The sequence below is a fragment of the Artemia sp. Qi Xiang Cuo genome, chromosome 14 (genome assembly GCF_049724085.1).
Source record: "Artemia sp. Qi Xiang Cuo chromosome 14, ASM4972408v1, whole genome shotgun sequence".
Classification (NCBI taxonomy): domain Eukaryota; kingdom Metazoa; phylum Arthropoda; class Branchiopoda; order Anostraca; family Artemiidae; genus Artemia; species Artemia sp. Qi Xiang Cuo.
Window position 1 is genome coordinate 4,538,566 of NC_142807.1, and position 14,039 is coordinate 4,552,604.

Here is a 14,039-nt window from a genome sequence, read left to right on the forward strand (position 1 = left end):
GTCTACAACCCATTTTAGGAGAAACGGGTCTACAACCCGTTTAGGAAGAAAAGGAACAAGAAGAACAATCAAAAGAATATTTCACCTGTATGAACAATATATTGTTGTATAATATGATATATTGTTGTATATAGTGTTGATATAACAATATATTGTTGTATATAGTGTTGATATAACAATATATTGTTGTATAATATGATATATTGTTGTATATATATATATATATATATATATATATATATTTATATATATATATATATATATATATATATATATATATATATATATATCATTATATATTGTTGTATAATATATATAGCAACAATATATCATTAGCGCTGACAAAGGGAAAGAACTTCAACCGTAACCATTTTAAAAAAGGAAAATCTTCTTTATTTATATATTTATTTATGTTACAGTGGACCGGCAAGACGCAAGTGGAGCGGGGCGACCTAGTAAAGAACGAATCATGGGCCAAAGTAACCAAAAATTCCAAAACGTACTTAGAAAAATTGTCTACTGATAAATGTTATTTTGAAAACAAATTTATGGAAATTTCGAAAGCTAACCTAAAACCCATCGAAAATGGCACTTTATCGAAAGGAAAAACAACCCATTGGAATAGCCATTGCCGAAAACCCCCTACAGGAAACTTACAGTCCCCATCTTGAAGAATAAGGAAAACCTGTTTATTACGTAAGTACCACCTTTTTTTTACCGCTAGCAGGGAACTAGAACATCACAGAGCGCTGCTTAAAGCTCGTTTGAAAGAAAATTATTACATCTACGTCCCTTTGGTAATTAACAAAAGAAAATTTTAGACAAAACACAATTTTCGACTAAAACTGCATCTTCACATGCAAGATAATGTGAAACACGTACATTTTACCACCACATTTTACCATACCAGCATAACCTGTTTTTACCACATTAAACGTAATGTTTTTATTACATTAAACGTAATGTTTTTACCACATTTTACCATACCAACATAACCTGTTTTTACCACATTAAACATTAAAGATGTTTTTAATACATTTTACCATACCAGCATAACCTGTTTTTACCACATTAAACGTAATGTTTTTACCACATTAAACGTAATGTTTTTACCACATTTTACCATACCAACATAACCTGTTTTTACCACATTAAACATTAAAGATGTTTTTAATACATTTTACCATACCAACATAACCTGTTTTTACCGCATTAAAGATACTTACGTCAAGTGGTCTTGTTAAAACAATCCATCCTGATTCGGGTAGTATGGAAAAATAGTCAATATCAGATGGATTGTAGGGGGCAGTGAGGTTGTAGATGATGGCCCCATTGTTGTCAGCATCTTCATCACTTGCTGACACTCTAAGAATGTTTGTTCCAATTGTTGTGTCTTGCTTCACATTCTCTACGTATTTCTAAAATATAGAAATATGAAAAGATAAATAATTTATATATATTATCACAAGATATTTACTCTTAAAAGACAAGGATAATGTAGGTAATTCCACAACCCCATAGACCTCTCCCCCTATATTTTGAAAAATGCCTTTTCATCGTGTTTTATTGAAAAATACCATTTTCTTTATTGTTTCTGAAAAAAAGAAAAGAAAAAGCTTCCCTCAGTTTTGAAGAAAAACACATATATTTTTGTGAATTGACACCACTGCTCCACAGCTCATTCAGTTTAAGTTAAGCAACACTTAAGCTTTTATTCTCCGTTCAAATCAAATTAAAACAGATAAGTATTTATTTAATGAATTTGAAGAGCTGCATCAAAATTCAAAACGGATATAAATTATTCTACATACGAGGGGGGGGAGGGACTAACCCCTGCTTAATTACTTACTAAAGTTTTAACATATTATACTGAAAGATTTTATAAATGTAAGAATGTGCAACCGATTAGATATTAAAACATTTGAACCAGAAATACAAATAAATAAGATCTTCGTTTTTGAGACATTTTGAAAAATACTTTTTATTTCACTCTAATTGCCCTTGTCCTTAAACAGCAGTTCTCACGCACTGATGACAAACTTCCAAATTTTAGCATACAGTGCGAGGAGATGAGGAGGGAGCAGCCCCCTTATTATAGAGAGTATTTGTTTTATTCATTTTATTCGTTTCGTTCAATTTATTCATTATGCTCGTTCTAAGTTTTAATTGCACTCTTTACTCTCGTTTGAAAATACTTTTTCTTTAAATTTAATTTAGATTCCTTTTTTAATACCACAGTCAGGGTAACCCGAAATGTCAGAAGGGCTACCATCCCCTCAAACCCGACTCATTAAATCAAAGTTTAACTTTTGCAGAGCAAAGCTTGAAGAAAAAGAACTCATTCAGAATATTTGTTTTCGAAATGAACAACAATAGCCAAAAATTGCGAGATTGTGAGTCCCCACAATAAGAGGAGAGCTTTCGCCCCCTCAATCATAGTGGAAGCTTCACACATACATTAGATAATTTTAGAAATAGTCCAGATGGCGTGTATCGAAAAATCCCATGTGAGTATGCTAAATACCATGATCGAAATTTTGTTCTTCTTCTTCTAGACAGTTATAGGAATAAAATGACGATAATTAAGGAATATTCGACTAGTAGTAGTAGTCTACTGGACTTCCAGGTTGCATTATTTTTCCGGGTTTATTTTCAAAAAGCTGATCTATTTCCAAAAATATGAAGAATGTCGACACATGTTTTCCGAAAAAAAATTCCATTCAGAATTTTTACCCCTTTCTACTTTTGTTCTATATTAACTTGTTCTTATTATTTGCTGCAAAGGAAATTTTTTACTCCAAATACTTTCAATTGTTACTTATAGGTGAGGAAATGGTAACCTGTCTATCTGTCTTGGCTTTTTCTACAATTAGCTGTGTCTTGATGCCTACTACAAAATACTTGATTTTCAATTCAAAATCAACGGACTCGGTCGAGTCCGAGGTTGGTTTTTACTTTCTCTGATAAGGAATTTAGCTAATCTTGGTGGTATATATCCCTATGTCCCCATCCCCTAAATTAACGAATTTATAAAAATTAAAAAAAAACATTTTAGATAAACTGAGAAACCAAAACAGGTGCTTCCTTAGAAAAAACAAATAGCGTACATAACTCAAACAAAATGATTTCTAGAGCACTATACCAATGTTTGAATAACATTGATCAGTTAATAATATTATTAATCAACATAATATAACATTCAATTATTATATTTATTATAATTAATAATCGACTATATAATTTACCATACGTTCAATTAGTCAATATTAATATTGTACATTGACCTTAACATTAAGCAATTGACTAGGAAACCCAAAAGATTCAAAAATATGTCCTATATCACATTGTCATTACTAGGTTTCATTTAAATACTGGACACATTATAGATGACACACAACGTAAAGCCACGTGTAAGCTATTAGCTAAATACTATGACTGACTTTTTTTTCCTTCCATTTTTCTTAGGGATAGTTAAATTAATAATAATTATATATAGTTTAATAATAATAGTTAGGTTAATAACAGCAATAGATGATAGCAATAAAGATAGATAGTTAGGTTAAAAATAACAATAATAATTATATATTAGGTTAATAATAATTATACAATAGTAATTAAAATAAAGTAAAGATAGTTGAGAAATATTTGACTACTTTATTGTGTCTTTGTTTCTACATTTCTACGAAGAGAAATTTAGTTATTTGTTATATGTTCCAACTCTATTTTGTAAAAGCAGCAAAAATCTGAAAGTTTAAAGAATAAGTTACCTAAATTGAGAAATACACATAGGTACTTTTTACGAGGATAATAACCGCTAGGGAAAAATCGAACAGAACTATGTAAATATTTTGGTCGAGACCTCTGCTTGACCGTCTCCAGTGCAGAAATTGGGTATTTTTGTATAATTCTGCATTGAAGACGGCCAAGCGGAGGTCTCGACCAAAATGTTTGCATAGTTCTCTTCGATTTTTCACTGCCTGTTATTATCCACGTTGTCACTGCTTTAAAATTTTGTAATTTTTAGGATCCTCATGGAGGAGTTCCTGGTATACCCCTTACATACCCCTTACACACTGGTGTACAACAAAAAATGTTAGATCTAACCCACTTAACCCTTCCCCGGAGCAAATTTCGAGTATGCCCCAGTGGTTCCACATACAAAATAAATGAACATACAAGGTAAGGTACAGAAATCGTGTTCTTTTTTTTTACAAAATATTAAGCAAGATACACATTTTACTGTTCCTTTACAACGGGGTTCACAACGGGTTCTTCACAAGCTTCACAACGGGAAAAAAGAAAAAGGGCACTACATCAAATTAATTTACCTGTCTGTCAAATAACGGCGGATTGTCATTTACATCCGTGATTTCAACAGTAAATGAACAGACACCCTCTAAAGACGGATCTCCTTGGTCAGTTGCCTTGACTGTAACTGAAACGAACTTTCCATCGTCGCCTTCACGATCAAATACCTAAAATAGAATGGTCAATTGATTCAGCTGAAGTAAAATAAAAGAGGTCAATTCATACTTGCAGGCCAAAAGAAGAAAACTGGATGATGAATGACAAGGAAGAAAACGAAAGAAAACAAAGAATTTATTTCCAAAAAATGACTATCACAAGCCCATTCGCGCCGAATTTACATTTCAGAGTCAAACATAAAAGCAAAAACAACAGCAATAACATTGTTAAAAATAAGAAGAACAATAGGGAATTCTTTTCATAAGACAATGAAGATAATTTGAATGAATATTCCGGCCCTTTGTCAAGGGCCGTCCTCAGAAAAATAAAAATATACAAAAGAAGAAAGACTCACAACATGAAAGAAAGACTGCTTCTTTTATATATTTTTGTTTTGCTGAGGACGACCCTTGGACATAGGGCCGAAATTTTCTTCGTCGTTATTCGTTATTTAATAACATCGTTGTGATAATTGTTTTCAGTGATGATAGTCGTCAACATGATAGTGAGATAGTGAGAGTCGTTAGTGTGAGTGTGAGAGTGTGAGTGAGTTAGTGTGAGTGAGATAGTGAGAGATAGTGAGAGTCATAGTGAGAGTCGTTAACAAGAAAAACAAAAACAGTAAGACTGACCAAAAGAGAAAGAAAAGACACAAGTCAAAAGGTCCAAATGGCTAAAAATAAATTAAAACTGGTAGAAACTACATGAAATTAAACATGTTAATAGACACTCACAAAGGGGTTAAACGAGGGAAATAGTATAAATAATGAGGAAGAATGAAACTGTGGAGCAAGTTAGAAGTTAGCAAAGAGGAAAATACAACTACAGCGTTCGACAGGTTTATGAATATTCTCTTACCGGTATATGAGATGCTTTTTTTGGAATATACAGGAATAAATGTTTAGATGAATTTAGTAAATAATTGACTATACAAATAGAACGTAAAAAAAGAAAACAAATTCACAGAACATAGAACTTTATTTTGAGAATAGGAATTCACCTACACGTTACTTTCTAAGACGTCACTACATTCATTATTAATGGAATACCCCAAATCTTTCATTTTTAAACAATAATGACAGTTGAAATTATGCGCTATAATATAAGTGATACGCTCATTAGAAGACAAGTCATAATTTGAAAATGTGGCAATTTCACTCTATCACCTTTTTGAAGGAGAGGACTAAAATTGTAGGCTATAATTCTTAGTAATATTGCTTTATGGCTCTGAACAATGCGTGGCAGAGGAGGAGATTGCACAGCTGCGTGCAATCTCCGGCAGCTTGGTCTCTGGCAGCTTGCAATCTGGGTCCGGCAGCTTGGTGCTGCAACAAGTTGTTAGTTATAGCAGTAGTGTTATATTTATGCTTCGAATTTCCCTTTAGAATTTGGCAAGCAGTATCCACCTTATTATTGAAAGTAATTTGCTTTAAAGAGCCACTAAACTGCCAACAAACCTAAAAATCCTACCCTAGGAAGATTATTAAAAGAGCTTAAACCCCCCATTTTAGCTAAATTAAATTGATTTTCTATTAAACAGGGTATTTCCCAAAACTTCTTTTGTATATCAGAAGTCTTACAATACCAGAAAAAAATCTAACATAAATTATACTTTTTTACTTTTTTATACTTTTTTAACATAAATTATACTTTTTTCTTTTGTTTACAAAGAAATAACTTATATCCTGGAACGAAGTATAATATTAATTTAAAAAATGGCAAGAAAATAGACAAATCATCCGGACAACTTGATTCGTGTTATGTAAATAGCTTTTACTCGATGCTATTCGAAAAAAATAGTAAAACTAGAAAAAAAACACACAAACATAAATAATTATATGGGAAAAAACAAACAGTTGCAAAGAATCATGAGATATCAGAGGTAACAATGGATCTTAAAGCCATTAGTTTTAATATACCTTTAAGATATTATTAGAAATTTACCTGTGAGATATATTGTTAAGCCATTACCTTAAGATATTATTAGACATTTTATTATTGGGATTACGTAACTTAAATAGAAGCATAATTCAAACAGTGAATCTGCCCATAATAATAATAGCAATAGTAAAAATAGTAATAACGATAATAATAGTAAGGGAGATTTTGCCTCGTAAAAGATTTTTGGCGTGGCTATAGATCATAAGAGGGAGAGAGAGACTGTCCATAATAAAAACAATATAAATAACAATAATAAAAATAATAATACCAACGATAATAATAGTAAGGTTGCTTCGTAAAAAATTATTGGTCTGACTATAGGTCAGTACAAAAAATTCAGTAAAACAGACTAAGGGAAAGAATAGATTTTTCAAAGGCGCCAAAAATCTCATAATTCAAAACTTATTAAAAATCAATGTCCCAAAAGATAACTGAAAAGGTCTTGGGTGATGAAGGTAGAATAGCTTGCTGCTTAACAAGGATCGTTCTTAAAGATATCACAATATTTTATTAAGAAAAATATTTGATTTTTATCAAATATTTGATTAAAAAATACCGTATATAATAAAAAAAGGGGGGGGAAAGAACCGCGGATTGACCTGAGGCTCTAAGTCCTTCTTTGATACACCCTTTTGTTGTAGGGACGGCGCACCCTTTTGTTGAGTGTGCCGTCCTCCCTTGCTATTTTGATGACAGCTGCACCGGTCACTATCACAAGATCCCTTACGACGGTGAGAATTTTCTTTGATGGTTTCTTTGATTTTCTTGATTTCCTTCATAATCAACTTGATAATGGTTGGTTAATAATCGAGAGACATATCACTCCTGAATTCTACAGGTTTTATCTGGGGAGTTTTTCGGTTCTAAGGTTTCATGGTCTTCCAAAAAAAAATGACGGTGTTCCTTTGTATTTTGTTATATCCGTGAGGAAGATCCTGGAAGATCCGTGAGGATACGGTACAGCATGCCGTTCTTAAGTCTCCATCCCCAATTCTCAGGGCCAATGGCAGGGCTCCGAATCCCAATCCAATCTTGTACTTGAAGATAGGTTTGGAAATAATGACATTTCGCTACTGCTGAAATAGATCTTGGGGATATACCCTTTTGTTGTAGTTATGATTGGTTCAGCCTTGATAAATCAAATATCTGGTTCCGTCCTTTTCCGCTGCTTATACTATAGTAAACTACAGCGTACTATAATTATTTTAAGTGTTACTCAATTATATCAGTCTCAAATCAGTCTAACAATCAGACTGATTTGAAAAGTTGAACTATAATTCACTTAGAAATTAACGATGCATATTTTCATGGTTTTTCCAAGCAGCTTGTAAGAAAAAAGATGGCAGCACACGGCAGCACCGTTGGATGCACAAAAGGTAACTTTTCAAAATGAAGGGCATAAACTTCATTTCAAATCAGGTACTTACTGATAGATTGAACGAAAAGACTCAAGAAATTAAGGTTTTTTTCCGTGTTTTGTCAATTTTGGACATTTCGGAATTTGCTTAAAAGATCGTTTTATATATACCTGTCATACTTGACGTTGTTACATTCGACTTTGTCTCATTGACTTTATGGCCTATTTTTCATTGTTTTTAGTGCTTGTTTGAGTTTTCGTTTTTGCCTTACTTCGACTTTGCCACCTTTTCTTCTTATTTTAGTCGTTCTCAGATTTTTTTTTTCGCACTTGAAAAGACAAACTGGGCCCATCAGGGTTTGTGATATATTTTGCTTCGCATTTTCCATTAATAAAGCTTGTCTTTTCTTACACTTTTCATTTATTTGGAAGAATTTTTGCCAAACTACTACTGAAGTTGACAATCTCTGATTGACAATCTTAAACTTCTATTGAAAATCTGACTATCTTTACAAGAAGTGGAACTTAAAACAAAGATTAAAAAAACCTTTTTTAAATTTATCTCCTTCGTTTCCTCTTTAGTTTTATTCATTCCCACCTTTTGTATTAGTCATACGTCACTTTTTATGCTACCTATCGCCATAGTTTTTATGATGTTGATTTCCTCCACCTTTCTCTTTTTTTGTCTATTTTACTAATTTCCAAGTTTTCTTTTGTATCGACATTTCAGATTTAACACTGCCACATTTAATTGTTTTCCTTTTAAATGTATGGCCTATCCTTAAATGGTTTTTCCAGTGTCTGTATAAATTTTCGATACATACCACCCCTGTCTTACTTTGACGGTACCATGCAATTTTACTTTTTAATCTTACTTTAGCAAACGTTATCTTCTCTCACCTTATTTGTATAAACTTCCCCCGTTTCTTCGTCCACTGTAAACTTGGTTCCTTTTTGATTCGGCTGTTGAACAATAGAATATTTGACTTGGCCATTAACGCCTTTATCAGCGTCTGTGGCATGAACTTTGATTACGGGACTCCCATTTGGAGCACCTTCTTCAATCTTGGGGCTGTAAGTGGAGCAGTCGTGGAAAATTGGCTTATTATCATTGACGTCAGTGATGAAAACAACGACAACAGCCGTAGATGTGTGACGTGGTCCACCACCTCCACAACAAGCACCGTCATCCGTGGCAGTAACATTGAGTTCGTATTTATCTCTGAAAAAAAAATATGAGAATTATAAAATTTTTACTATATATATAATTAACACCTTAATCAGCGTCTGTGGCGTGAACTTTGATTACGGGACTCCCATTTGGAGCTCCTTCTTCAATCTTGGGGCTGTAAGTGCCCCAAGATTTGCTTTAATTATAAAAGAAAAATCAGAAAAGGGAAAATACTATAGGTTCCATAAAACGAAAACCCAGTCGAAGAAAAAAAACTGTATTTAAGATAAAGTATATTTCAGAAAAAGATCAAACAAAACATACAAATTAATGTACAACACTGGTCCCAACAAATACCCCATGGTAAAGGAGTGGCATACTTACTATTAATATAAAACTAAAAGATGAAAATATAAAAATTAAAGCTACAGATACAAGTAAGACTATAACATATACATGCTATTTAAACACTAACTCGTAAACAGTAACTATGAAGAAAAAAAGAGAGAAAGAGGGAAAGAGGGACAAAAGGGAAGAAGAAAAAGAGATAGCTGAAAGATTTCAATTAATATACTCGTAAGAATATATTCTGATCGCTAAAAAAAACCTTGGCTGTCAGAGGCGCCAATTAGGGGGGGGGGGGGGGGCAGGGGGCATGCCCCCTCCCCTAGACTTTGAAAATTACCTTCTTATTTATATTTCACAGCTATTTTCTATTTTAGCTGTGCTATATTAAACCAGCAACTGGTCCAATAAATACGACCAACAAACTGGTGCCCTAATTATATTATTAGGAGACAATCTTGTTTTGAAATGTCAAATGTCTAAGAGCGCGCTTCCATTCAGGCGTCTACACTATTTCATAGCTGAGTAGGATTCATTCAAAGCTAAGTTTCATGTGGTCAGTATTTCTTTATTGTTGTTGTGAAGAATTCCTCGTAAACTACGAGTGTTGTATATTGCCTTTTTTAGTAGCTGGGAAAGGAAATGTGTTCTAGGGTTTCAAGGGGGTTTTGGTCAGCAGATTCTTGACGATGTTGAATAGTTTATGGCAGGGGTCTCCAAACTACGGCCCGAGGGCCAAATCCGGCCCACGGACAGATTTTGTCCGTCCCGCGGAGAGCTAGCATACTTGAAAACTCCTTTTAGAGAACATATTTTTTATAGCAAATTAAATTTAGTCTACTGAAGTATTTTAATTTTATGTAGAATAATTATTAATATGACATCTACATTGATATGGTCATGAGCTAACTACTCATAACATTGTTGTAGGCTTATTGTTATTGTTTTTGTGATAAGTTGGATAAAGAAACAAAGAATTGTAATGAGTAAAGACATGTATAATATGCAGAAAATTTAAGTTCTGCATATAATGACTAACAAATTATTGAAATGAATCCAACTAACATTTTATACATTTTAAATAAAAACACAAGCATAATGACATATGGAATACTAATGAGATTTATGTAATTGAGATTTTCCACTGACAATAGTTTGTAGTTATGGACTGATTTTACTTGTACCAATTATTAAAAGAGATTTAAGATGCTCATCAGTTAATTTCGATCTGTAAACATTTTTTGTGTACTTCATTTTGGAGAAGGTCTTCTCACACAAATAAGTAGTACCAAAACAGAAAACAGCCCACGAGCAAATTAATGCAAATTTATAAGAGTCTTCAGTGGAAGACTCTTATAAAATTCCAACAAAGATGAGTTTTGATATTTGTTTTTAATTATATCACTGCACTGTAGATCAATCATTTCCATTTGAAGTTCTGGGGTTAGGGTTTCAATGTCAGTATCAAAAGGATTCTGAAAAATCTTAATTTAATTCGCAATGGCATCAAAGTCCGAGAAAGGAGTATCAAAATTTATTTTCAACTCGCACTCAAAGTTTCGATTGCAAAATGGATAGGAAACTCAGTCTCAGTGGTATGGCTGAATATTTCACATGTTTTAAAATGTGAAAAACATTTACTTTGTAGTTGCGATTGAAACAGTATCAATTTCTTCCGGAATGATTTGATATTAGTGTATAAATCAGGAAGATGCTGGTTTTCTCCTTGCAATCTCAAATTCAGTTCGTTCACATGTTTCGTCAAATCAACATAGAATGCTAACTTCCACAGCCATGTGTTGTAATTCAGTAAGAGGGCGATGCTTTTCATTCAAAAAAAATTTCGATCACTGCTCGAAATTCAAAAAAGCGCTGAAGGACTTTCCCACAACTAAGCCAACGTACGGCAATATGATAAGGTAAGTCATTTTCTCCAATCTTTGGAATTGTCGGAAATTGTCGGAATTGTCGGTGATTCAGCCCAAAATATCTGATAAAATTAATAGTTGATATGACTGGTTTCAGAACTTCAGACATAGACCAAACATTTTCCGCACAAAGACTGTTGATGAATGATACAATGTAAGACTAATGGTTTTGAACCACCGTCATTTTCTACAGCCTTTGACACAAGAGCGACCACTCCTTTATCTTTCCCACTCATGTTTTTGTCTCCATCAGTTGTAATACATTTCAAGTTTTTCCATCGAAGGTTCTTTTTATTAATGGCCATTTCAACTCCTTTAAAAATATCTGTACCGGTAGTTGTGCCATGAATACTATACATATCAAGAAGTTCTTCATGCACTTCATAGCTTTTATCCACTCCTCGAATATAAATCAATACCTGAGCAGTATCTGACACATCCGTTGACTCATCCAAGGCCAAAGAAAACCACTCGACATGTCCATTTTTGTCGAACAGTTGAGAGGATATATTTTCAGCGATGTTTTCTACCCTTCGAGCCACAGTGTTTGCTGACATACTGACAGTTTTTAATAAATTTACCCTATCAGGGCACATTTCTTCGGCCACTGCAATTATGCATTCTTTGATCATTTCTCCATCGGTGAATGGTTTTCCACGTTTCGCAATTTCAAGAGCCACACGAAAGCTGGCACGAGTTGCAGCCTCTTGTTCAGTTTTGAGTTTTGTAAATGAAGATTGCTGCGTTTTCAATCCGTGCTTCATAGCTTCGAATTTTTCTGTCCGCAAACTTCCTGTATACTTTGAGTAATTTTGAAAATGTTTTGTTTCATAATGACGTTTAATGTTATATTCCTTGAGAACGCTATGCTTTTATTGCAAATCAAACATAGCGCCTTGTTACTGGACTCAATTACGAAATACTGAATGTTCCACTGATCTTTGAATTTTCTGCATTCACTATCAATTTTTCGCTTCTTTTCAATACTACTAAATCATGCACAAAAGCAACAATTCAAATCAAAATACTTTTACAAAGATTTTTTAAACTTAAACACGCACAAACACGTTTTAAGGAGGTACACACTATTTTATTTCACAACAGTGTCATAGGAACTGGCATGTGTTTGCACCACTAGCCTTCTTATATATTCCAATTACTACCATCTAGAAATCATTTTCCGTTTGAGTCGACCAGATGTCGAGTCATGTTACTCCTCATGGCTCATACTCTACGACTGATATAGAAATTATAGACAATAACAAGAAAACTAATAATATGCAGTGTTGCCGTTTTGTAGACTTTAATCCGATTTGCAGCCTTTTTAAAACGTTGCGTACTTTTTCAGACTTTATTTTCATCAGTGAACTATTTCACTTTTTACCATCGGCAACAATGACAATACGGTTTTGGCCCTCGGAACTTACTGGAGTAATCAGTATGGCCCTGAGGCTGAAAAGTTTGGAGACCCCTGGTTTATGGGATGACTAGTCCCAGTGGAGTGTATGGGACTGTCGTGAACAGGAAGTGTAAGTGATTGGTTTATGGGGTTTCTAAGCGGGGTAGTTTCACCATGGAGTATGGGAGTGATTTTCTAAGTGAGTTTCTACGTGTTTCTTCAGTTCTTCTCTTGCCGTGTCTAAGTGACGTCCTTGTCTACTACTCGTTTAACTGCATCGATCTTAAAGTACTGTACATAAACTTAGTACTATAAAACACATAGTTTATAGTGAAAGAGACTCGTTCTGCCTCCTCCACGAGAACCTAACCTAACTCTGAATGATTCGGCTACGCTTACCAAAACGCTTATCAAAGTAAACCCTATATCAGCAGAAAGCAAGGTTTACATCGTAATCAAACTATGAGTAAAAAGTGACAACAAACTTTGGATTTTTTTTCGGTGAAAATGCGGAAGAAAAATGAAGAAACTTTAGTGCAAGAAACTGGCAATAGTGTCAGCCCCCAAAGTGTCGGGTAAGTTGAGATAAATTCCCCCACCTGTGACAGAATTTCGGAAACAAGCGGAACAGTAAATGGCTCAGATCAACATGAAAGTTCGGTCTGCATCGCAGAACCCCTTGCCGGTTCCAGTAGCAGTCAAGAAACTCTCAGATATCTCTAGGACGCGTCACGACAAACCAGCTCAACCTATTCTTGAGAGATATGCGGCTTCCACTTCTAACGGAAGGAAATTCAGTGCACATTACTTTAAGACTTATGAATGGATTGAATACTTAAAAAACCTGGATTCCATGTTTTTTTTAGCTTGCTGCCATTTTTCTATTGGGGCTCTAAGGGCTAGAGACTGGTGGAAAAAGGACTTTCATTGAGTCAGGATTTTGCAAGTGGAAAGACAGTTCTGCTCTATTAAAGCAACATGATGGCTCTGAAAGACATAGGCATTGTATGTCAGCATGGACGGAATTTAAGATAATGAGTACTGATACTTCGAAATCTATAGCGAATGCCTTAATTCAATCCAGATCTCAAGAAGTTCAGGAAAATAGAGATCATGTTAAGTAAATTTTTGCGCTATTTGCTTTCTTGGCCGCCAGGGTCTTGCTTTGAGGGGTCATGACGAATCAGAAACAACTGCAAACCCGGGTAATTTGGTTGAATTGATGGAGGAAATGTCTAAAGGCGACGAAAAGCTGAAGGCCAAGTTACAGCGCCGATATGGTCACTATTGCAGTCATCAGTACCAAAATTACGCAGTTATACTGATAGGAAATGCCTTGCGCCAAGATATTATTTCAGAAGTAAAATCAGCTAATTGCTTTGCTATTCTTGTCGACGAGACAAAAGACGTCTCTAGAAAAGAACCATTAGCGAT

At 34.0% G+C, this 14,039-nt stretch overlaps 1 protein-coding gene across 1 annotated transcript in view; it reads right to left on the reverse strand.

The window, feature by feature from the left end:
* Positions 1 to 14,039, reverse strand: part of CadN (neural cadherin) — a 217,471-nt gene that overhangs the window by 171,196 nt on the left and 32,236 nt on the right. Inside the window, exons 5-7 of the mRNA XM_089100597.1 lie at positions 8,663 to 8,984; positions 4,329 to 4,475; positions 1,227 to 1,418 (exon numbers count right to left, since the gene is read on the reverse strand). Of these exons, the coding sequence (XP_088956723.1) occupies positions 1,227 to 1,418; positions 4,329 to 4,475; positions 8,663 to 8,984 (661 nt within the window). The remainder of the gene's footprint in view (positions 1 to 1,226; positions 1,419 to 4,328; positions 4,476 to 8,662; positions 8,985 to 14,039) is intronic.